Source organism: Acinonyx jubatus, chromosome A2, assembly GCF_027475565.1.
Source record: "Acinonyx jubatus isolate Ajub_Pintada_27869175 chromosome A2, VMU_Ajub_asm_v1.0, whole genome shotgun sequence".
Taxonomy (NCBI): Eukaryota; Metazoa; Chordata; class Mammalia; order Carnivora; family Felidae; genus Acinonyx; species Acinonyx jubatus.
Window position 1 is genome coordinate 110,648,294 of NC_069383.1, and position 24,549 is coordinate 110,672,842.

Genomic DNA, 24,549 nt, shown 5'->3' on the forward strand with positions numbered 1-24,549 from the left:
CTGTCCCCAAAACGTAGTCACATGTTGGCTTCCAGCAGCCAAAATGGCTGGGGCACCTCGTATGGATTCTGGCCGCTGTCTGCCCAGCTCTGAGTCAGGAAGAAGGTGGATGATGTGGGCGACAGGGGGTCTCCGCCAGAGGTGCCTTCCAATAACCTGCCGCCTTGGGCGGCCACCTGGTCTCTCTAGGCATCTGCCTGAGATGTGGGACAGGAGAACCTGCCTCAGGCACTTGGGGTGAGCCTGCGTGAGAGCTCTGCAACAACAGCGGAAGCCAGGGCACAAGGGGGCTGTGGAAGGTGGGCAGAGGACCACCCCGAGTGGTGTGGGAATGGGGAAGGCGGAGGGTGAGGGGCTGGGGAGGCAGGAGCGGCTGCCAGCGAGCAGCGGGGCGAGGTCCAGGCTGCAGAGTCAGCGAGAGGATCAGTGACACCAGGGAGGTCAGCCAGTGCGGAGAGTGGGTGCAGAGGCCAGAGTGACACGAGGGAAGGACAGCTGCAGAGCGAGAGGTGCCCGAGAGAGAGAGAGAGAGAGAGAGAGAGAGAGAGAGAGAGGAAGAGATAGGGTGGGACACGTGGTGATACCTGGTGATGTGTGGGCGGGGCTGCGGCATCCCCAGGCACCCGTGGGGGCCCCGTGGGAGGGGGGTGTGGCACAGAAGGGCAGCGAAACAGACCTGCTTCCCAAATCTCTGTAACCGAAGGAAGCCAAGTCACCGGAGCCTGGGTCACGTCCAGGCAGGACGCACGCAGATCTGGCAGGGATCACACCCCTCTTAAGAAATTAGATAGAGCTTTATTAAATAAACCAAGTAGAAACGCACTTATTTACATCCAAGTCGTCAGTTTGAGCTCAAGTGATAGGCAAGGCACAATTCTTCCTGTCTCCAGCTTTAGAAAAATAAATCGCACGGCCCGGCCCAAAAGGCCTGCGGTAGGTTCACGCTTGCGGCTCAGAGTCCAAGGGGACGGCTCCCCCCACACAGCGACCCCGCGGGCCGGGCTCGGGGTGTGCCTCCAGTTCTTCCTGAGAGCGGCACAGCTCTCGGCCCAGGGCGGAGAGGCCGCGTTCTGGAGGCCTCGGGTGCTGAATGAACGAGGGGGCATCTTCTAGGCGTCTTCTCCTTCCCGGCCCCTTCCTGGAGGGCAGGCCCGCCCTCCTCACTGGCCGGGTCTGGCTCCGTGGCCTGCTGGGGGGCTGCCGCGGGGAGACTGGTGCCCACATGGGGCAGGCCAGAGGCTCAGGGCTGCTGAGGTGCACGACCGTGGTACAAAAGGAGGAAGGGAGAACACTGGGTTTTGGTCTGGTGCTCGGGCGGAACACAGTGGCTTCTCAAAACAAACAAACAAACAAACAAACAAACAAACCAGAAGAAAAGATCCCAGTCTCTGGCTCAGGGATGTTTTCCTAACTATGATTCCGAAGTCCCTGTGTGGGTAGAGAAGCCGGGATAGGGAGGAGGAGCCGGACCCCAAAGAGCACCCCAATGGAGCTGCGACCGAGTCCAGGAGACGCTTCCGTGCGCAGGAAGCAACCACAGAGGACGCCGTCTATATTCACAGTGGCCCCCACGGAGGCAAAGAGCAGCCCGGCTCGTGGCTCCTGTGGCCCGTCGGCGTCTCCCGGTGAGGCTGAGCCAGTGTGGGGTTGGGCCCCGTTGGCGCCTACCTGAGGCCTCCGTGCAGTCACGGGGCCAGCTTCGGACACTCGTGTCTGCTCGCTCCCCTCATTTCCTGGCAGGGGCCGGAGTAGGGGAAAAGTAAAGTTTCCGAGGAGGGGAAAAAAAAACCCCACAAATGTTAAGAAAAAATAAAAAAGTCCTTTCCCTGAGGCCACTTCAGGAACATTCCTTACAGACCACTAGTGAAGGGAGCTTCGCCTGCTCAAAGTCTCGAGAAGGGAGTGGTTCCAGAGACTGCAGGGAAGGAAAAGCGTTAAGTGCACGTTGTCCAGAAACCCTAGACAACCGGGCACAGAGGAATGAGCGAGAGTCTTAGCCTTTGTAAGATTCTGAAGTAAGAACAGAACAGAAAACAAGAGCCAACAGAAAGCCCTACACGGAAGGGTGAGCTAGCGGGCACAGCCTAAACTACAGGTCTACAAGAACACAGCAGGCAGCGACACGGGCCTGAGGGCTCGGGGCCCAGGGGTGCTCCAGGCCGGGCCCACCGTGGGGGCACAGGGGCGTCCTGGCCCGGCCCGTGGACTAGTGGGAGGGGTACGCGGGGCTCCACAGCCCCGATGGAGGGCTGGCTCTGCGGATGGGAGGCAGTGTGTTGAAAGGCGTCGGCGACGAGGCAGCAAAATCTAGGGAGGAAAGAGATGAGGTGACCAACAGAGCATGTGGGAGAGCTCGGCGCTCCGCAGGGAGCCCTCCGTGCCTGCACCGGAATAGCCGCTAAGGACGCATCCGCTGCCCAGCTGGGCCATCCCCCTGACCGTGCCCCCAGGCAGCCCTGGGCCAGTGATGTGAGGTCACCCAGGAAAGGGGTGACAGCTGGACGTGCCGAGAGGCTTGGAGCATGAGCCCTGACCTCCCGCAGCTGCAGAGTGAGAACAAGCAGTGGGTCTTAAAACCACATGGGCGCGTCTGTGGGTCCGTGGGGCACGCAGGGAGCGGGGCCTGTCCATCTGGGCAGAAGCAGCCTCTTGGGCGGAGAAAGCCGCATGAACAAAGACTCCAGGGCCTGGAGCGTTCAGGAGGTAACACAACTACTCCACTATGGCTCCAACACACAGAGGGAAGGGTTGGAAGATGGGATTAGAAAAGGTGAGTGCCTGTCGTAAGGATGGCTGAATGACATTTTGGAAGACTATGATTCCAGGGGTCCAGGATGCACGTGGGATCTGGTTACCCAGGAAAATGTATCTATATATATAACTTCATCCTTTTCCAAAAAATTTCAGACTCTTGGAAGCCTGGCCATGCCCCTTTTGGGTCAGCAGACACCATTCAAGGATTCCTCCTATAGGGGAGAGAACCCTCAAACGGAAAAGATATAAAGGCCACCACGTGCAGCTGTGAAGGTTGGGCACTACACAAGGTTCAAGGGACACCGCTCACAGAGAGAAGTGTCCCTTGGAGTTGTGTAGGATCACCAGGGCCTCAGGGTCACCAGAGACAACTGGACTTGAAGAGGAATGGCTCCTGTGATTCTCCCCCATCTGGGAGATCCATCAGCGGGACTGTCCAGAATCCTCACCTCTGAGTCAGTCAGTTCAACCCAGCTTAGAGCCCTCTGCAGCAGCCCCAGCAGGTAAGAACCAGTCCCAACATGCACCCCTGCAGAGACGGCCCCCGCTACCAGCCCTCCACCCTCCACGGTTCTGCCGGGGGAAAGCTCTCCTTGCCCAGGACCAGCTCCCAGATCTGCCTTCTGGGCCTCGCACCCCAGCTGCCATTTTTGTGTGGGGCCAGAGCTTCTGAGACCTGGGGTTCAGGGCCTTGATCCCCACAACCCTCCCTCGTAGCCCCGGCTCTGCCTGGCTGCATCCGCAGGGTGGTGACTCACAGTGGGGGCTGTGGCGAGGGCTGGCTCTGGGGGAGAGGCCTGGGGGTGCAGTGAGCTCCCGGGGTGTGCAGACCGTGTGGTAGGCTACAAGACAACATGGCTGGTTAGAGTTGGGGTCAGGGGTGGGGGGCAGCCCAGGGGACACAATGCAGCCTGCCTCACCTATGATCATGACAGCAGTCCCAGCCAGCAGGGCAAAAAGTGTGAAGAACATGACCTGGTAGGAATCCAGGAAGTGCTGGAAAAGGCTGGCTCCATCTGTAGTCAATGGAAAGACAAGTTACCAAACGGCCATGTGGAGTCCCCTTGTGTCTCTGTGCGTGGCCGGAGGGCGAGGCGGCCTGCCTGAGGCCTGGGGCAGCAGCCGGTCCTGTGGGGCTGTCACTCCAGCGCTCCGTCCTATTCCATCTTGGGCCACTTGAACCGACCCACGTCCACCTGAGGCCCTGCTGGGAGGAGGGTTCAGGTTCCATACCCATTCTGGGGAAGAGCAGAGCTGTCTGGGGGAGTTCGGAGGGTGAGGGTGGCCCAGGAGTCAGCCACGTGCCCGGAAAGGCAAGGCAGTATGGAAGATGTCAAGCCAGGAGCTGCCGTCATGAAAACGGAGGTCAGGGTTGGGCAAAGGCTCTGGACAGGGATGTTGCCGCCCTCAGAACTGAGGCCCATGCACCACGGGAGCCCGGCATCAGCTACCCCAAAGCCACTCCTCCTTTGGGGCCCTGGCTCGGGGTGGCCCAGACTGTGGCTTCCTCTTGCATCTCCCTCTGCCTCATCCTGGGCCCCTCCTCCTCCCCTAAATGGACTGTCCTGAGTCAGGACACATCCCTGCTTGACGGGAGGAAGGAGGTGGCCTCTTCAAGTGCCCCTGACATTGGCCTTAGCCCCTCAGGCTGTTCCTCTCCAGACCTGACCAGGCCACTTCCCTGCTCTCAAGAAAAAGCCCAAGCCCCTGGCCAGGGGTTCGAGCCTCCTCGTGGCCCGGCCCCTCACCCTGCACCTCACCCCAGGGCCCTTCTGACTGCTCGGCCCTCCCCCTGGCTACTCATCCTTCCAGACCTGAAGGAAGCAGTCCCTTTGAACCACACCCTCAGGCCAGCAGGTGTAAAATCACCCGCTCCGTGTGCCCCCCACTTCTTGAGCCCCATGTTTAGGATCATTCCTTTCTCACTGCGTCTGTAATATTCCATGCCCTGTTTGAGGAGGGGGCTTCTCAGGCATCTGCCCAGCACATGCGCTGCTGTGCAACAGGTGCTCGTACACGACTGCGGGATAAATGAGGCATCCGTTACTGAGCACCTACTGTATATGCTAGGTAGGCCCTGTTCTAAGTGCTGTCCCCACATGCAGTACTCAGCTCCCAGTTGGGGAAGACCAGCAGAAATTATAATTAGTTGTACTAATTATTCCCTAGGCTGACAGTGGGGAACAGGGCTATGGAAGGAGAAGGATTTACATGGGAGTAAGTTTCAGAATTTCCTAATATCTGAGCAGGGAATGTGTGAGGAAAGGTGGGTTTGACTGAGGTGGGGATGTGGCCAAGGGGCTATCGGGGGGAGAGGCGTCCCAGGCAGAGGGAACAGTGTATGCCAAGGGCTTAGCTGGGAGTTGCATGTGTTCCCAAAGTAGGAAGAAGGCCAGCGTGGCTGTAGCAAGGTACCCAAGCAGGGAGACAAGTCATCAATGGCTTGGGGAGGCAGATTATGGGGGGCCAGCCTTTCAAGACACTGGAGAGGCTTGGGCTTCACCCCCCAGGGGAGGTGGGCGCCAAAGCAGTGTTGAGCAGAGGAGGGGGTACGATCCAGTCACATTTCAACAGGATCCCTCCAGCTACCCGAATGGGCCAAATTCACTTTGTGGGACAATCTGCATTTCGGAGTCCTCCAGGTCTTGACCTGCCCCCCTCCTGCTCTCCTGCCCAGATTTCCACCCACAGCCAAGACCACCCGGACCGGCCCTCCTCACCCAGGTCCATCCCAGCGGTGTCCCATCCCATGACTCACGAGGACCAGGCCCTCGGCGATCCATCACAAAGGCCACGGTGACCGGAATGGTGAGGGCTTGGTTAGTCATGGGGCTGGAGAAGGTCAGGGCGGTGGACAGAGGCCCCTGACTGCCAGCTGTGGGATCCGAGATGCCGACGGTGTATGTGATGAAGCTGGGGAGCCCCAAAGACTTTTCCTTCTCAAAGGCCAGCACGGCTGGGGACGCTGATTTCACCTGGGAGAGACAATGCGGCTGGAGAGCGGCACCCCCACCCCCACTTCCGCCTGACATGCTGTGCTTCCCTCTGGGGCCCAGACGGTAGGGGTGGGGACCCTTCCCTGGTCCACCTTCCTCGGTAGGCGATGACGCCTGGGTACTTCTAAGTGACAGCATGAAATCTGCAAAGTCAGAGAAGGAGCATACTGTCTACACTTGGGAGTGTTTTTAAGGAAAGGACAAATCAATATCATTGAATTCTAATCAAGTGCTCTTTAAAAAAATGCTAAGCCAACATGAACTACCACCAAACGCCAACTTTCCAAGGCAGGAGCCTGGAGCTCTGTTAACGGCCGATCGCCAGCAGCTCAACCCCTGGGCTGGCGGACCCTCCATCAGCAGCAATGAATTCATCGCCGTCTCGCTTCAAGAACGTTCATCCACGTCCACGTTTGCTGCAGTGAGACCAGGGATATGGCAAACGGAGGAGCCAAAAACCCCTTTGCCACATCACCCCAGATCTCTTACCGGCCTGCTGGGCTGCGGGACCTAGGACATCGTTCACCCAGCATTCAGCAGATGGGGAAACTGAGGCCCAGGGCTAGGGACTCGTCCCCAGTTGCGCAGGCGTTGGTGATAAGTTAGGGATTATAGCGTTTCTTCCTCCCCCATGTCAGTGTACGTTCCTGCACTGACTTCATTCGCTGAACATACTAAGTGTTCACTGAGCACATACTATGTGCTAGGTACGCTCTGTGCTGAGTACTGCCCTCGCATACCGAGCTCCTGGTTGGGGAAGTCCGGCAGCATTCCCAGTAACTAATTCAATGATACAAGCTCACAGATAATGGTATGGGGGAAAAGAAAAGGTTAAGGGTATTTACGTTTAAAAAATCTTTTTTTCACTTTTAAAGAGAGGTGGTCCACGACTTCCACCTTTCACCTCGTCTTCCCTGCCTTCCGGTCCTTTCCAAGGCCCCCGGCTCATGCATGGACGCCACTCACCTCCAGGTTCTCGAGAATCTCCACGGTACCAAAGACCTTGACCTCAGAGCTGGTGAAGTGGTTGCTCAAAAGGATTTCAGCCTGGTCAGTGTAAAGCCCTGGGCTGAAGGGCACCTCGGCACCAACATGCTCCCCAGAGATGTGGCTGCTGGGGATGGAGGCGGTGACCATCAGCGCCGTCTTCTTCATGCTGAGGTGTTTCAGCTGCTTGTCCGTCAGCCTGTGCATCGTGACTGAGCAGAGGTACCGGCCTGTGGAGACAAGCAAGCTCTGAGTTGTCCCCTCTCCCACCCACGCCCGGACGCTGCACTTTCTCCTTGCTCTTCTAACTGCAAAACTCCTACGCATCCTTCAGAGCCCAGGTGAGGTGTCACCTCCTCCAGGGACCTCCAGGGACGTCCCTCTTCAGCACCCCTGATCCAGCTTGGACACCCTTTCTGTGACCAGCACTCTCGCTCACTCCTCAGAATCCTCTGCTCGCCAGATCCCCACTGCACTGACGTTGCCTGGGGAAGGAACGTCTGGGCCAGCTCTGCATTTCAGGGCCTAGCCATCCTGGCTCTCAGGATGGGGGTGAGTAAATAATGAACGGATACCATGACCCGATGCTGAGCTACAGGCTGAGCTGGAGCGGACTCCCGGTATGGCCCGTGGCCCCAGATAACAGCAGAAAGTCCTGTGAAGGTGTGGATTGGGGCTACCTTGGTGCTTGTTGGACCCTCCACGCCTGGCCCTGGGTAGATAAATGAGTTCAACGCATACTGTTGAGCAATGCCCTGGAAAGTACCTAGAACCCGGATGCCTGGGCTGGAGTCCCCTCTGTGCCCTTGCCAGCCAAGTGCCCCTGGGTGAGTCAGCCTCCTTGCTGACCTGGTTTTCTTGTATCAAGTGGGAATAACTTCACACTCCCTCATGGGGCCGCATTAGCCGATAAACAGGGCACGGGACCATCAAATGCCTGTTCTGTCCCTGCACTTGGGCCCCACACAGGTGCTCTGAGGACATACCTCCTGCATCTTAGGCAGCGGCCTGGGTGCTGACCCCGGGCCATGGCAAGCTGCAGGCTGGGCTTATTATGGTCTGGCGTCGTGCCCTCGCTAACTCCTAATTAAGACCGGGCTGCATGTTCTTGGAAGGGACTGAAGAATGGTCCAAATGCTCATCGACAATCATTATCATAACAACACTGGGCAGCTCCTGTCGAGGACTCGATAGTGTATGTTGGGCACTGTGCTCAGCATATGGCAGGAACTATCCTACTGAACCCTCGAAGCACCCCACGTGGGCACCCCCCTTCTCAGACACTCCGCACCACGTGGCCGGCATGCCCGGGGCCAGGCAGTCACTCCAGCCCATGGCGCGGGCATCACGGGCAGTGGAAGTTCTGTTCGGACACACCGTGGGGCCCTTGGCTAGTTAACAAGGAAGGGCCCTTCTGCCCAGCTCTCGCTTGCACCGCTCAGCTCTAAGGCATCATCCTTCCCATTTCACAGAGGGAGGCAGCCTTAACACCCACTGGCCCTGAGGTAGGAAAAGCAGAAAGGGACCTAACCGCGGGCTTTCCAACTCTGAAATGTGTCCTGCCTGCTGCGTGTAGGTGGGTGCCGAGGACAGCCATCGCCCAGCATCGGACCGCCAACCCCGCCCGGCGGCCGAAATGAATGACAGGCCAGAGTGGTGGCACCGACCGCCAGGCTGGGCTCCTGACAGACATGGCCCTTCAGGACAGATGGCTGCCGTGAGCCCGGCACGCCAACAGGAACCCTCCATGCAAGCCAGTCGTCCCATGCAAACCCTTGCAAACGTACCCAGGGTGGCGTCAAATCCTGGTTCTGCCGTGAAAACGTCACGTGCTGGGAAATCGAAGACATCTTGCTTGAACTGGAGGTGGCAGCTAATGAGGGATTCTGGGTGCAGAGTCTCAATGGTTTCCATCTGGGAGGGAGAGCACTCACCTGGAGAGGGGAAGGGGTGAGAAGGGCATGGGCCAGACCTACTAGGCGCCCCACCCCGGCCCCCCTGCACAGGCTTCTGCATCTGTCTGTTAGAGCCCCGAAACGAGGGAGCAAGAGCAGGCCAGGTGCGGGCTAGCCGGGCCGCGAAACGCCCCACATTCCTTCCACACAGGGTCCCCCGAGGGCTGCCCAAAGCTTCGTGACAGCACCACAGTTTATAAGAGCTGGGGAGAATTCTATGGGGGAGGAGGGGCATTCCGAATCGTGGGCAATTTCAGATCAGAATTTCAGCATTTGGGCTACAGAGCCTGCGTCCCGCAGCACAGCAGATGGGTCGGGCCCACTAATGCACATCGTCTGTTCCTGTCGGCAGGGGGAAAATGGGCAATTTATTTCTGGACTTTAGGAGGGCAACAGTTTCCCACTAATACACTGAGTATCATCTCGGCAATTGTGCAGTATTGGCCCCGTGCCCTGAAGTAGGAAAAAAGAGGTTATATGATGTAGAAAAGCTACCTCATCAATCAGAACAAGAACAGTGGTATTTAATTCCACTGGGTACATGGTTTAAAAAAAAACAAAAACAAAAAAAAACCAAACCAGCCCACATCGATGTATTTATTTCTGGCAGTTGCTGTCCAGGGCTGTCACGGGCAGGGCCAGGGTCGGATGTTCTACGCATGACTTGGAAAAGGTAATTACGAAAATCAAAATCGGCCGCGAGGCCTGCTAAATCATTACTTTCTTGGGATTACCGGCAGTCAGCTGGGGCTTTCTTTACTTGGCTGCCCTGGGGCTGAAGTGGCACTTCCAGCTCAGACACAGGCAGCTTCGGGGTGCCGGGCTCTTTTAGAAAGAACACCCGGGTTTCGAAAAAGCTGGAAGGAATGGGCCAGCAGGGGTTAAATGCTCTCTCTGCCTTTGGCGTGAGTTTAAGCAGGGCCACGGGGAACCTCCTCCCTGCTCGTGCGACTGGCTGGCAGGGCCCCTCCCCAGACCAAGCAAGCCCCTCACTCTTTACCTCTCAGGTTAGAGCCTCTGTCTCCCAAGGTGACGGTCACTTTGGAGGCCTCCTGGAAGCTGGTCTGGCCTGGGCGGACGGAATGGGCCACGATCCTTTGAGGGACACCGACTGCTATCTGGGGAGGGAGCCGAGGCAGCTGCACTGAGCACCGACCACGTGTGGGCTCAGTGACGGGCATTTTTGTGACCTCACCCCGTTGCCTGGGATGCAGGCACTGCCCATTGCACAGGGGACAAAACTGAGGCTCCACGTCTTTTTGAGACTTGGCCAGATGTGGCAGAGCTGGGCTTAGACCCCAGGCCAGTCAGACTCTGCCTCCCTCTGAACAAGCTGCTTTTCCTAACAGCGGAGCGCGGTGCTGAACAGCAGGTCTGAATGCATTCAATCCGGGGTGGGCTGTGGGTTTGGCTCCTGGGACAGCAGCAGATCACTTCTCTGTTCATCAGTTTGCTTAATTAGTCTTTCAGCAATGAGAGAAGGAGCCATTTTACTTTACTGTCATTTATTCAAAATAAATCAACTTGACCAAAAGGCAACTCACATAGCCTCGGTATTGAATGCCCCTCTAGACTCCAGTCTTCCCAGACTTTCCCCTGCTCACCCCCCTTGGCCCAGCCTGCACTGGCTGCACCCAAACACCCCAGTCGTGCGCTCCTCTTAAGCTGGGATCACCCTCCCCCCTCCCCCCGCGGAGCCTGACCCCATCGGCCCTCGCAGGCCCAGCTCCAGCATGGTCCCCTCCAGCCGGCAGGCTGTCCTCCCACCTCTGGGCAGGCGCTGAGCACTTCCTGCCTCCCACTGGGTTTCTAGCGGAACGTGATCTCGTAAAGAGCAGGTATGGGGTCTCACTCCTCCCCAAAGCCCAGGCAGCTCCTGTGGCTGACACAAGAGCACAGGCAGGCCGTCAGGCTGGCCCCATCACCTCCACGCTCACTGGTGGGCACCCACATCCGGGCCCTGGTTCTACCCACCTTCTCCTGTACTCCTGGCTGCCTGCCTGCCATCTTGTCCCTGCTTCCTCTGCCTCCTCCCCCCACACCTGGCAGAGGGGGCCCAAGGCCTTGCTCTGGTATGTGCTGCATGTATCTGCACCCGTCCACTCTCAGGTCTTCCAGAACCATGTCTGTACTGTGGACTCCCACCCCATCTCCAGCTTGCTGTCTTGGAGCTCCAGAAACACCTGCTGCCTCATCACGGGCCTCACCTAGAGGAGCTGCAAACGCCTCCAACTGGCCACGCCTCCATCCACTCATCATCTTTCCCCAGCGCCGGCCCCTCCTTCTGCAACCCCCTACCGACATCAGGGCAAAGGACCGACATCCACCTTGTCACGCAGTCTGGACGCCGGGGAGGTCAGACCCCAAAGGGTTCTCCCTCAACCCCTACTTCCAAATGGTCACCAAGCTCTGATGACCCTCCCTTAGTTTCTGCCCACCCAACAGGGCCAGCAGAGTGCCCATCCTGTCTCCTGGCTCACTACCCCTGCAGCTACTCCCCATCTCTTGGGCTCTTAGACTCCACCAGGCACTGGATACTCATTCCAAACATTACCTCTGATTGTGATCACTCTTTACTTAAAAAAAAAAAAAAAAAAAAATTCTGATAGGGATGCCTGGGTGGCTCAGTCAATTAAGCGTCTGACTTCGGCTCAGGTCATGATCTCAGAGTTCCTGGGTTCAAGCCCTGCATCAGGCCCCGTGCTAACAGCTCAGAGCCTAGAGCCTGTTTCAGATTCTGTGTCACCCCCTCTCTCTGTCCCTCCCTCCAAATAAATAAACATTAAAATTTTTTTTACAAAATTAAAAAATAAAATAAAATAAAATAAACCAAAAACCCTGATAAATCCCTACTGGGTCTGGCATAAGCTTCTCCTCTTTGCTCCGGAATAGTAACAGGTGCAGCTAATACCTACTGAACATTTGCTAGGTGCTGAGTACCATTCTAAGTGCTTCACATAGGTTAACTCTTAATCCTCTTGGCCCTCTTACCTCCATTTTACAGACACAGTGAGGTGAAATAACTTATCCAATGCCACACAGCCTCTCAGTGGCCTGGCTGGGATTTGAACCCAGGCAGCCTGGCCCCAGAGCTCACGTGCTTCACCAGGAACTACCCAGAACACAATGTGCATCACACGATCTGACTGCAACGCCAGCCTCCACACTCCCCCCACTGCCTATGTTCCAGCCATCGGGGCTCGACTCTTGAGCCCTGCACACTTTTGCCTACGCTGTGCCCTCTCCTCCAGCCCCCCTCCCACCCATCCCTGCCCACTCTCCGCGGCTCCTCCTGGGAGAGCACAGCTTTATTAGTCACAAGGTGCCTCTATCTGCAACCCGCTCACCCACTGCAGAGCCCCGGCACTAAATATGCAAGCTATTAGGTTAAACTGCTGGATTCGATCACGTGCACGCTGGCTCTAAAATGAGACACGTTTGGAACGCAGCCAGACGCTGCTCATTGATTCATTCTCGGCTGGAGATAAATAGAAGAGAGAACGGTTTTGTTCACCTCCAGAAAGACTCAAAAAGTGACTTGCCGGGGAGGCTTAACTTTGCCGGTGATGCCAAATGGCCACGCTGGCCCGCCCGCCCCGAGACTCCTGGGGAAGCGCCCACAGGGGACACTCCCGCCCTTATGCCAGCGTGTGTGGGAGCTGGGGGGGGTGGCCCCGGGAGGTCAGCCCTTGTCATGACACCATTTTGAGCGTGGGAGGCAGGGGCCTGGGAAGGAAAGGGCACCTGTTCCAATCCCGGAGGAAGTGGGGAGCAGACCCCAGACTCACGACTCCGGATTCTGACTGCCTAGCAGGGTGCTGGTGCTTCTTTTTTTTAAAGGGAAGGGTGCCATTCAGGATAGAAAGCCGAGGCTTTTACCCCAAGAGGGTGAGCCACGTATGCCCCGAAGCCCTACCTCCTTGTAGGTTCTCAGGTGCCCAGCAATCTCGTAGTAAACCGTCACAGATCCCGCCTCTTGGGCCACAGCCACGCCCGTCCTGGGGTCGATGCGGAGGATGCTGTGAGCTGAAGAGCTCCAGGTTCCGGAGAGGCCTGGGAGAGAAAGCCCTGGCTGTCACTCATCTTTCCCACGTCTGCCATTCCCGCCCAGCCCTGTCACCTGGGTGACACTGCCCCACCACCATGCTCCACCCTGCTCCCGGGGGTGCTCACTCATCACCCTCAGGGTAGAATCCATGCCACTGGCCTCTGCACCCTGGCACTGGCCCCCGCCCCCCACCTTCCCTGGCTCCTGGCTGCGGCCACCTGGAGCACACCTGCTCTCTGCCCAGCTGTGACCCTGCCCAGAGTGAACCTCTGGCCCTATGTTCACTCCAGTGCTTCCCTGCTTGGAATCTCTTGATCACTTCCTTGTCCTGGGATGAACCGGGTGCTGAAGCTCCCCACGCACCACCCCTGCCCACCCCCGACTGTTGATCAACCCCTTTGGGCAAACAAAGCAAGTGTCAGGTTCAAGAGCGTTTCTCAGTTAAAAGCCAATTGCATTATATAACAGATACAACAAAATAACTCAACAGCCACGTTCTATTTCTGGCAAATTGTATTTGCTTTCTTTTAAGGGCAGTGTTGAACGTCTTTTTGAAATGAATTTAATTAGGTAAAAAAAAAAAAAACAAAAAAAACAGGGAGTCAAATTGAAAAAAGAAGTTGAGTAACGTAGGTGGTGAATCTACAGGTGGCATGGGAACAGGCCCGATAGCTGTTCTCTCCTTACATTTCCCTCTGGATGTGGGCTGTTGGTGATACATGGTAACCACTAGCCACGAGATGAATTAAAATGAAACACATAGCTCCTCGGTTGCATTAGCCACATTTAGAATACTGGATCGTGAGTGCCCCGTGTCAGACAGTGTAGATATGGGATGTTTCCACAGTGCTAGAAACTTCTAGCGGACAGGGCTATACGAGCGCACGGGTTGGCCAGCTTCCTCCACAAAGGGCCAGATGGCACATCTGTTGGGCCGTGCGGGCCCAGAGGTCTCTGATGCCAGCGCTCAAACCCGGCAGCTGGAGGGTAAAACCGGCCCCTGACAACATGTAAATGAAGGTGTGCCAGAGTTCCCAGGCACCTGCGTTTGCAAAAAGAGACAGCATGCTGGATTTGGCCGGTGGTTTTCTGACTCCTGCTCTTGAACGTCATGCCAGCCCTGCTTGTCTCACCCCCACGACAGGAGCCCCCTCCCATCTTTGGAGCTGCCCCGGACTCAAAAGGAAGCCCCCCACACCGACCCCGGCCAGTATCTCTCTCTCTCTCTCTCACCTTCCAGGCCGACCAGAACTGTGGCCAGACAGAGGACGTCCCCCACCACCACCGCTCCGGACAGCTCCGGGGAGATGGCCTGTAGGACAGGCAACGGGACGAAGTCGGACAGGCCCACGTGTTCCGTGTCCCGCACGCTGAGCAGCGTCAGGCCCACGCTGATGGTCCGGACGATGCAGGTGTTGTTGGCGACGCCCTTCCCAATCTGCACGAACTCGTCTCTAGGCACAGGAGGGGGATGCGGGCTCTCAGTCTCAGGAAAGAGCCCCCAACTCCGGAGGGAGAAACGTAGTTGAGTCCTCTGCTGGGCGAAGCTTCTTGCTAACGGTGGCCCCAGGGCATCCTTCTAGCTTAAGTTTACCAAGCAGCTGCCCAAACCTGGTCTCATCCCATCTCCCCCGGGTAGGAGCCCATGGCCCACAGCACATGCCCCACATCCCAGGAGGGAAAGCTGAGGTCAGAGGGCAAGGCGAGCTTCGAGATGCTTGCTGGTCCCTTCCCAACAGGGAACAAGGACATTCTCAGGAGGCATGGCCTCTGCCCACTTCCTCATGGGTAGCTATAAAGCACCGAGACCAGTGTCTGGCACAGTGAGCGCTTGGTCAACACCAGCCAATGTCGCTCTGGTGGAAAGGCCCAGACCGGCAGGTCTGAGGGGTAGGGTCTCTGGCTTCGTCTCCTCCTCCACGCCGTCTCTCTTCAGAGCTCCCGCTGGTCTCTAGGAGAGAGGCTCAAGGGCCGGCGGGACTTCTGTGGGGTAGCTGAGGGGCTGGGAGGAGCTGGCTCCATTTCCTCCAGGGTGGCCTAGATCCCAGACTCATGGATGGCCCATACAACGTGCAAAGAGCTCCACACTTTGCCAGACACCTTCACGACTATGGCTTCAGCTGCTGGCCCCGAGGACTAGGCATGTTCCCCGCAGGTGTGGAAACAGAGGCCTAGAGAGGTGAGCCACCTTGTTTGGGAAGGCGCCACAAAGGCCAGAACTAGGGCTTGAACGGGCTCCAACTCCAAGCCCCAGTTCCCCCACCATGCTAAGCCCCCCCTACACCTGGCCCTGGGCGTGCTAAGCAGGCCTGTGAGGAGGCCAAGTTGCAATGGTCACCCACACCTGGATACAATCTTCTGCCCCCCATAGGTCCTAGAACCCCTGCCCAAGCTGTCCTTCTTCCTATGCCTGATGCTTCTCTCTCCTCCTCTGAGCTAGCCTGCATGCCCCCGGGGCAATAGTTCTCAACCTTTAGAATCGCCCGGAGGTCTAATTAAAACAGACTGATGGTGGGGCCCCTGGGTGGCTCAGTGGGTTAAGCATCCCACTTCAGCTCAGGTCATGATCTCGCGGTTTGTGAGTTTGAGCCCCGTGTCGGGCTCTGTGCTGACACCTCGGAGCCTGGAGCCTGCTTCGGATTCTGTGTCCCCCTCTCTCTGCCCCTCCGCACTCACGCTCTGTCTCTCAAAAATAAACATTAAAAAGAAACCCCAGGTTGTTGGGGTATTTACAGGGCCAGCCAAAATGAACCGCATGTGGAGCCTGGTGTTCAAACCCCGCGTGACCCTGAGCAAGTGGCTTGACCTCTCTGGGCCTCTACAAACAGGCGGCAGTGAGGAGCCAGCGAGACGTCACGTGGAAAGGCCAGTACACCCACAAGGGGATGCAGTGAAGGTCAGACCCCTTCCTCGCCGGCACCAGAGCATTGGAATGTGTGTGCCTTGTTCTGACCAACTTTTATAACATCTGTGATCACTGATTTGCATCTGCTGATCACAGGGCCAGTGCAATGGCCAGGGTGGCTACGTCTCCCCTGCAGTTCGGCTTTCACGGGTACACCAAAGTTTATCACAAACCCCAACACCTGTGTCTCGCTTCCGGCCTGCCACGGGACATCGCCAACAGCTTCCCGCCACGCAGTGGTACAGGCTCTGTGCCCTGCCTTCCCCTCACCACTGCCTCCCGCCCAAGCCCAGTGCTCCCCCTGTGGTCCCGCAAGCACGACACGCTCCCTCCTCAAGACTGAAGGGAACAAAGCTCCCTTCCAGTGGCACAGAGGGTCTAGTGGACTCAGCCGCCCCCATACATCAAATCCAAGTACAACTGACACACATCTTCACGGGGGAGATGAGCATCACCCACACCCTACCTGTTAGTCGCAAAGCTGAGGACCGAATTGTGAGCATGGAAGGTGTCTCCGGAGTTGTCGTGGAAGTGGACGGTGAAGGTCACGGTCATTCCCAAAGGCAGGGCTGCCAGAGCCTCCTTGTTCTGGGTGTGCAGGGCGGGGCTCATGGAGAGCCTCAGGTAAGACACAGGAGATACCTGGGGACAGTGAGCAGGTGTGGTGATGACTGCCCTGGGGACCAGCCTCCCAGGGAGGAGTCACTTGCCCCCAGTGGGACCCACCTCGGGAGGGATCGGGAGGCTGATCGACTCAGGGGTCACGGAAAGAGAAAAGGCCTTGGTCTGCTAAGCGTCCCAACCTAGCGACAAGAATCCCACCTTCCCACACAGTGGGCTGGCCTCACTACAAGAAAACCCCCCAATCTACAAGAGTCAAAACCCATGACTTTGAAAAATTAGATCGTTATTCACATTGGCAAAAATTTCCCCTGGGCTTTCGATGTTCAGTTTCCTTCGAAAACCAGGCTCTCTGGGTGTTTAAAGTGGAAGTAATGCCCACTTGGACGGCAGACGAAGTATTAACCAGGAGCCACGACGTGCTGGCAGGTGCTCCAGGGAAAGAATCCCAGAGCCCAGAAACCCGAGCTCCAGGGAGAGCGGCCCTGGCCCTCCAACTCCGGGTAAAATCTATCCTGGCCAGAAAGTTAGCTCCGCTCAGAAGACCCAATTTCTTGGATAAAGATCGGCGGGTGCAGCAACCTCTACTCAGCTGGTGCTCACTACATAGCTGCTGAGGTAGGATGAGCAGGAAGCTGCTTTCACCAACTCAAAAACCAGGCTGAAGGTTCCCTGCCAGGCATTAATTACGGAAACAAAAAGACATTATTAAGGACACAGATCTGTGACCATGGGAAAATCTCGAACGTGAAGTCATGTATCTTGTCTGTCACCCAGGATTCAGAAAGTGGCTATGACGAGATAGTGGTAGGAAATTCCGGGGACCCGACCCGAGGATGCTCGAGGAGGAGAAAGTTCCCGTCACCACAGAGCACGGAGGGCAGAGGGACATGGGAAGCGCCGTGATGTGGCCAGATGACACAACCTGAGCCCGGCTGACCAGACCCTGACTCTCCACCACTGAAGTGACTCACTGAGCGAGTCATTTCCATGGTGAGTCCCGGTGTCCTTGCCTGTAAAATGGGTCACTGAACTGTACATGCTGCCACATGTATAATGCAACCATTTCTGTGTCGGGTGCCCAACACATGCAGTCAATGTGCATAGGCACCTATCACGTTCCAGGTGCCGGCTGCCCAGTCAGGACATGGGTGCTGGTCCCAGCAAATCATGGGCCTCGCTGGGCCTCAGTTTCCCCATCTATGAAATGAGGCAACTGCAATCGATCTCCAAGGATCTTCTGCTCTGACACCTAGAAGATGCTAGAACTTTTCAGCTAGGACCTCTGCCCCCAAGTTATTCTTCAATAAATTCTTACCTACAATTTCTCAGCTGGAAAGTGATAGATCTATTTTATACCTGCGAGGGGAGATTTTTTTTTTTTTTTTACCTCGACACGATTGCTTTCATTATTCCAAAAAGCAGGAAAGCATGATCCTACCTTTACAGCAAACGATTGCTTTCATTACTCCAAAAAGCAGGAAAGCATGATCCTACCTTTACAGCAAAGAGGATGGTCTGGTTGGCCCCAAAAGGCTCTTGGGCAGTCACTTGGATTGTGGACATCCCAATCACGGACCCTGACGTCAGGCAGCCTTTCTCGTCAACATGCACCACAGGAACCTTCTCCGGCCCGTCCAGGACGCGGTAGCTCAGAGATGCTGCTCCGTCCCTTTGGAAAAAAAACAGACTTGGTTTTTCAGAGTGTGGGAGCAGGTCACAGCAAGGGGCCCGAAATCCCTGCCCTGAGATCCAGCCATCTGGGCTTCCCGATGGCTCCTGGGAGAAGGAAAAGGCCTGATCTTAGCCCCACTGTGCATTAGGACCTGGGTGCTCAGCTCAACTTCAGCCTCATCAGTCACCCACGGGAAACTTAATTTGCAAAACCGATGGTTCCAAAGAGGGCGCTGCTTCTGGGAGAAGAGGCTGAGGCCTGAGCTCTCATCAGCTGCATGGGACATATGCTGTCAAAGATCGTTTCTGGGGCAAACTTCCCCATTTGCTGCCATAAGGCAGCCTGGCACAGTGAAAGACCATCGTCAGGCAGAAGCTGAGTACAGTCCCAATGCCCCGCAAACAGCTGCGTGCCTCCTCTCTTGGCCTCGGTCTCCCCAGCTGTGAAAGGGAAGCAATGGTGTTGCCCTGTCCTGTTTCCAAGGGCAGGGAACGGGATGAAAATGGGCTGCTGGCTCAGAAAGTGGTTTGGGCTGGGTGGGAGACACATCTCACAGTGTTTCATACTCTCAGGCTTATTACAGAACAAAGAAACAGCAGGGAGCAAAGGTGTTCAGCCCCCAGGGCCTGTCCCCCTCCCCGTGCTCTTTGTGTGCAGCCCTACAGACCCTCCTCAGATGACCTTAAAGTAAATGTTATTGCTTCTGCTTCAACTTTCTCCCCCATCAGTAACCCCTTGCTGGGAACCTGCAGAATTCCTCTTCATCCTTTAATAGCTCAAGCCTCGTTATCTCAGACAGGCCTCCCCTAAATCCTCGCACAGAAGGCCCTTCTTTGGGCCTTGGCTTAACCGTTATACCTTGTTTCATTGTCCCCTTCTCGTGCCGTACTTCTCGCTTCCCCACCAGCATGTCATGCACCTGTTCCAAGAGCCTAGCACACAGCCTGGCATCTAGACACTTGTGCACAAATGACCACCACATGTGTGCATTCCACGGAACACGCGAGCACTCCTGTGGTCCTTACAGCCCCTCCTCCACCATGCAACTGTAGGTCACGTGCAAGTCATTGCCACCAAAGGCGCCCCATTTGAATGCAAGGTGGGAATGACATTTGCAGACGTGTTTTACACGTGTGCCTTGTAGGCAACGATGTGCATCCCCATCGAGTGGGGGTCTTGTTACGTGCAGGTCTGGGGTGGGGCCCGGGGTCTGCATTTTAACCGGCTCCCAGGTGATGCCCATGCTGCTGGGTCAGGAATTATTCACACTGAACAGCAAGCCTTGAAGACAAAGGGGCATTTGAAAATTTAACTCTTCCAAGGTAGCATTTCTTTCCCTTTAAGGTAGCGGGTTTGAGCAGTGGGCATTAAAACCTTTCCAGGCTACGGGGAAGATAAGAAGGACCCTTGGGAACACGTGATACGGAGCAGCAGAAGACGACATCCATGGCGGAGAGAGGGGGGAATGCAGAAGCCGCACCCACTTCAAGCCCAGGAAGTTGCCGTTCGCTTGAAGCACCCGCGGCTCCTGACAACTTTGACAAATGAGGCGTCGGATGCCGAGCGCAGTGTCTCAGCCCAGCTGCAAACAAGCGCTGAGTCACGTACCTGTTTGTCTGAAGCTTTATAAACGAGTTGGGCGACATTAATATTTGCTCTGCTTCTATTTCAGGGCTCAGCAGCAGCAGCTTTTCGAATACCTAGAATGGAGGGAGTTTTATTTCCTGTCATGCTACTGGAGTCACGGCCAGGCACCAGCTCCCCTCCAGGGAGGGAGACCAATGGGGTGGAGACAGGAGGATCACTGTTGCCAGCACCTGTCAGGTGGCTGGGGATGGGACGGGGAAGGCTGACTTTTAAGAGAGGCCCTGACGGCATCTGCTTCACGGAGCCAGGAAGCACGGGCCCCTCCCCAGATTCCCGGTGGTGGGGACATCTCTCTGGGCACGGAAAGCAGCGTACAGAGTTACAGGACCCAGGGTCTTGCTCAGCTGCTCCTCAGTGTGACCATCTCAGAATAACCCCCATCTCACTCCCTCCTGCCACGCTCCCGTGGGATCCGCACAGTGTGGGTATGGGGCATGTTGGTGAACCAGGGCAGATGATAAACGTGGTTAATGTCCGAGGAGCCCCGGGGCCCTCGACGGCTCCCCAGCCCATGGTTGCTGCGCTTATGGTAACTCCAGACCCCTCCCTACATGCACCCTAACTGCCCACCACCCTTCCAAGTCCCTTTCTCCAGGAACCCTTGGAAGGACCTTCCTTGGCATCTGGGTCTGGATGCTGAGCACAGCTCTGAGCTCCCCACTGGCTTCTGATCTGATCAGACTGGCTGGATCCCAAGGGCTCGGTTTTCCGAGAAAACTCCCTCCCTCCCAGCACTGCTATGTTCTGATCGTATATGCAAGTCTAGATTTCTTCATCTGTAAAATGGGTCTAAAACCAATAATCCTTGCCATGTCTGTCTCAAAGAGCCGCAGGATTCCAGTAGCAATGTGCGTAGCAGCACTTCCGAAATGGTGAATGATAAACGACCTTGGGAGCTAGATGGGGTTCTGGCATCAGGGGAGTCCTTGCACTAGGCAGGTGGCACCCAGGGTGGAGCAGCCTGATTTTGACTCGGATGCATGCACTGCACAGGAAGTACACGCAAAAATGTCTCCTCCTACTTCCTATTCGTCTTAAATGCACATTCTTTATTGTCCCTCTTTATTTTTTTTAATGTTTATTTATTTTCCAGGGAAAGACAGAGAGGGACAAAGCATGAGCAGGGGAGGGGCAGAGAGAGAGGGAGACAGAATCCGAAGCAGGCTCCAGGCTCCGAGCTGTCGGCACAGAGCCCGACGCGGGGCTTGAACTCATGAACTGCAAGATCATGACCTGAGCCGAAGTCAGATGCTTAAGGGACTGAGCCACCCAGGCGCCCCTATTGTCCCTCTTTAGAGGTAAATCAAGGTGCAAGAGAGATCTTACTTTCCTGTTAACTCAAGTTTAAGAAAAGGAATAATGCAAGCACCAGGGTCAATGGCAACTGACAGGTGGTCTCACCATCGGGGAGAAGCGGGGGGCAATGGGGCCAGGAGGGGCTGCTTCCCATCTCCTGCTGATTTTGGCACATGTGGAAAAATGCCATGTATCTTCAGGACAAGCTGCCTATTGGATTTTTATATATCTTCCTATTTTTAAATGTTCGCAACAAATAAAAATGGTTTCGGAACACAGAATGAGCCAAATCAAATACATCTGTGGGCTGGATCCAGCATCGCCAAGTCTCTGACATACCCAAACCTCCAACTGCTATCAGCTAGGGAAACTGAGGCACAAAGATGCTCAGTGACTCATGCAAGGTCACAGAATTCGAAGGCTGCAAAGCCCCGTCTTTATCCAATGAGAAGGTGCCAGACATGCTTTCATTTTTAACTGGGAAGAACATGTATTTGCACGTGTCTGTGTTTGTATTTATCTGTGTATACATATGCGTCTGTGTCTCTGCATGCGTATGTATGTTACGTGTCTGTGTGTGTTTGTGTCTGTGTGTGTGTGCATGCACACATGTGCAGCCTGAGGTGAGGGGGGTTGGTAAATGACAGTTTCTTTCTTTGAAAATCTTTACCCCTGACTAGGTAGGCGCCTACGTTAGAAAATGCTTTATTTCTTCTTGAAGAGGGGACCTGATCTGTTTCTTTTCTCACGTTCAGGAGCTGCTTTCAATTTTTTCTTGCAATTTTTTTTAACGTTTATTTTTGAGAGAGAGAGAGAGAGAGAGAGAGAGAGAGAGAGAGACAGAGCCTGAGTGGGAGAGGGGCAGACAGAGAGGGAGACACAGAATCCGAAGCAGGCTCCAGGCTCTGGGCTGTTAGCTCAGAGCCTGACGCGGGGCTTGAACCCACAAACCGTGAGATCATGACCTGAGCTGAAGTCGGACGCTTAACTGACTGAGCCACCCAAGTACCCCCAATTTTTCTTTGCCATTTAAGGCATCCCAGAGGTTATTGGGTCCCAGATCCTTAGTTTCACTGAGGGGCCCTGACAGTCAGGGGAGGGAGGAGGGCAGACTGGAGAGAGAGACCCAGGCACTGAGGCTCCTGGTCCTGATTCAGTGGGGCTCCTCGGGGTCTTGGAGCAGGGCCCCTCCCTCTCTGAGGCTCGGTTTCCATCTGTGAATCGATGGGTCACACCGTCTCCCAGGCCGTACACACAGCACAGCCCTCCAGGCCTTTCAGGACCCACCACCCACTCAGTGCAACCTGGGGGCACACTCCGACCCCTCCCCGCTAAGGCCTCGGGCTCATCATCAAGCAGCAACGCCCACAGCGCCTGCCCCACAGGCTTCGGGAGGCACTTCACGGGTGAGGCAACACTGGGGACTGGGGAATGGCAAGTCTGCCTCTGGTAAGTGGTCTGTGAGTGTTTGCGAAATAAACACAGACAATTCAATTAATGCCCCACTCAGACAGTTCTCCGGCTTCTTTCTACCATGAAGGTGCCTCAGACTCCCAGCTCAGGATTACCCGCTCTTTGGGGAATACATCAAGCTATTTCGGACCTCCTGGCCTGCCAGCCACCCGCCCCCACCCTATGCCCTCAGGCAGCCCCATCTCCGGGCTCCCCCGCAGCCCGAGAACTCCTCAGGTGTGGGGTGGCAGAAGGGCTGATGTGCCCCCGAATGGTCCCCGGGGGGAGAGGCCGCTGGGTTGGCACCTCCTCTCCCTCTGACGGTGGCTTCTGCCCACCTGTCCTTTACCTGGATTTGGATCTCGTCAGTGAGCTCTTTGGCGAGGCCGTGCAGCTGTCCAGCAGCGGGGTCCAGAGCCTTGACCACCACCCTCAGCCCGGTCCGGCCTTTCACCCGGCCGTGCACGTTCATGGCAAAGTTGTACTGTGACGGGAGCCGGAGCGAAGCCTGGGATGGACACCAAACAGGTTCTCGGGGAAGGCCAGGGGCTCCAGTCCCCCCGACATCCACCTGCCTGTTCTCAAAGGCCGTCGCCTCACCGCTCCAGCCAGGGCCTGCTAACCCGTCACGGGTGCAGGAGGCGGAGTTTCACGAGGTTCATGGGTGCATGTGGGGGATGTTGGGCCAACCCAGGTGGGCGGAGCTTCTCAGAGCCCTTAGCGTGTGGGGTGGGTGATGAACTGAGAGGTATTTGCTAGACCTGGCAGTTTTCCACGAAGGGACCCTCTATTCTGGGATGTCCGTGTTATGGGAACAGTCTGAGGAAGCCCCTGGCACTGGAGACAGGACCCTCCCCACGATGCACAGACAAGGCAAGAAGAAACCTCTCAAAACCACCCCACCGTCGAGTCCTGCATAACCCAGGGAGGGCAGACTAGAGTCACCAGGGCTGGAACCTGGTCCCATTGTCCCATTTCCCCACTGGCTCCCTGGGCCAGACAGACATGTCCCTTCCGAATGGGCTCGTCAACACAACGAGGGGGTTATAACTACTCGTCCAGCTCTGAGGTCTGAGGAGAGGCCAGGGTCGCTCTAAGAAGGGCTAAGGGGAGGCGGGCTTGCCCTCTGGGGTAAATCTGGAAAAAGCCCCAGGGCTGTGAGGCATGGCCTCAGAAAGAAGGTCAGAAGTACAGACTAGGGGCCCTAAGACCCTGTGACGGCCTGGAACTTTTGTGACTTCTCCACAAGTCTGCCTCTGAAGTGGGTTACCTGTGACGCCCCTCTCTGGAGCCTAGCAAGAACGTGCTTAAAGTGGAAAGGGTTGCAGGCAGTCCGGGACCGGGAAGGAGGGAGAGCTAGGAGCCCATATTCCTGGTCACGAGAGGACTGGGAACGGAGGCAGGTCACTGGGGGTGGGGGGTGGACAGTGTCCGGGAGAAGGTGTCCCAACGAGCCCTGAGAGAGAGCAGGGCAGGGCCAGGACCAGCCTGGGAGGGAGGGGGCAGAGCTCATGTGCAGAAACGTGGGGAGAACCCTCCCGGCTCCGGACGCCGGTGCACGCAGGGGGCAGGGGACTCTGGGGCGGGGGGGAGGTTACCTCCTGGTGCCGCCCCCGGATGTCCAGGATGTCCCGCTTGGTGACAGACCAGTGGAAGGTCAGGCCCGGCACGGCATTGCCAAAGGAGAAAGGGTTCTGGCTGTTGGTGATCCCAGTGATGTAAACAGGCATCTGCAGGAGAGAAGCCAGGCCCGTGACCAGCAGAGTCCCACCACCAAGGGTGCCCCCCCAAACCCTGGGGCACCTCCAGCAGCCCGGGCGCTTTCCTGTCTCCTTTGTGCAACGGGGGCCTTTCCTCCCTAACCAGAGAAGGGCCTGGCACAGGGGCGAGAAGCTCTGGTGAGATAGCAAATGAACAAACAAGAGACAGAGCCAGCCCCTCCGCACGCGGTCCTTCTTGAGCTGTGCACGGCGTCTCACCTTGGCTGACAGACCCCCTTGGTGACGTGGCCCCCTACAGCCCCAGGGGGCCTGCAGCCCCCCGGGCAGCCCAGCCCATGCCACCCTGCCATCCGTGCCTCTGCTCCTCTCTCAATCTAGCAGAGGCTCCCTGCTCACGTGGAATGGGCACAGGTGGGGTTCACAGGCTCCCTCAACCCGTGCTTCCTGAGTGCCCACCAGGGGAGGCAATACCGCTAACGGGAAGAATGGACT

General features: G+C 56.5%; 1 protein-coding gene across 4 annotated transcripts in view; it reads right to left on the reverse strand.

The window, feature by feature from the left end:
- Positions 1-775: 775 nt before the first annotated feature.
- Positions 776-24,549, reverse strand: part of NUP210 (nucleoporin 210) — a 108,233-nt gene continuing 84,459 nt past the window's right edge. For 3 of the 4 annotated variants that reach the window (XM_027042743.2, XM_027042742.2, XM_053218888.1), the window contains 14 exons: positions 23,935-24,066; positions 22,686-22,844; positions 19,550-19,641; positions 17,764-17,938; positions 16,112-16,287; positions 13,974-14,194; positions 12,609-12,745; positions 9,693-9,810; positions 8,525-8,671; positions 6,717-6,967; positions 5,513-5,729; positions 3,675-3,770; positions 3,513-3,596; positions 776-2,307 (listed from right to left, as the gene is read on the reverse strand). In XM_027042743.2, coding sequence (XP_026898544.1) covers positions 2,207-2,307; positions 3,513-3,596; positions 3,675-3,770; positions 5,513-5,729; positions 6,717-6,967; positions 8,525-8,671; positions 9,693-9,810; positions 12,609-12,745; positions 13,974-14,194; positions 16,112-16,287; positions 17,764-17,938; positions 19,550-19,641; positions 22,686-22,844; positions 23,935-24,066 — 2,106 coding nt within the window. In that variant the 3' untranslated portion in view covers positions 776-2,206. The other variant, XM_027042744.2, reaches the window with a different exon arrangement.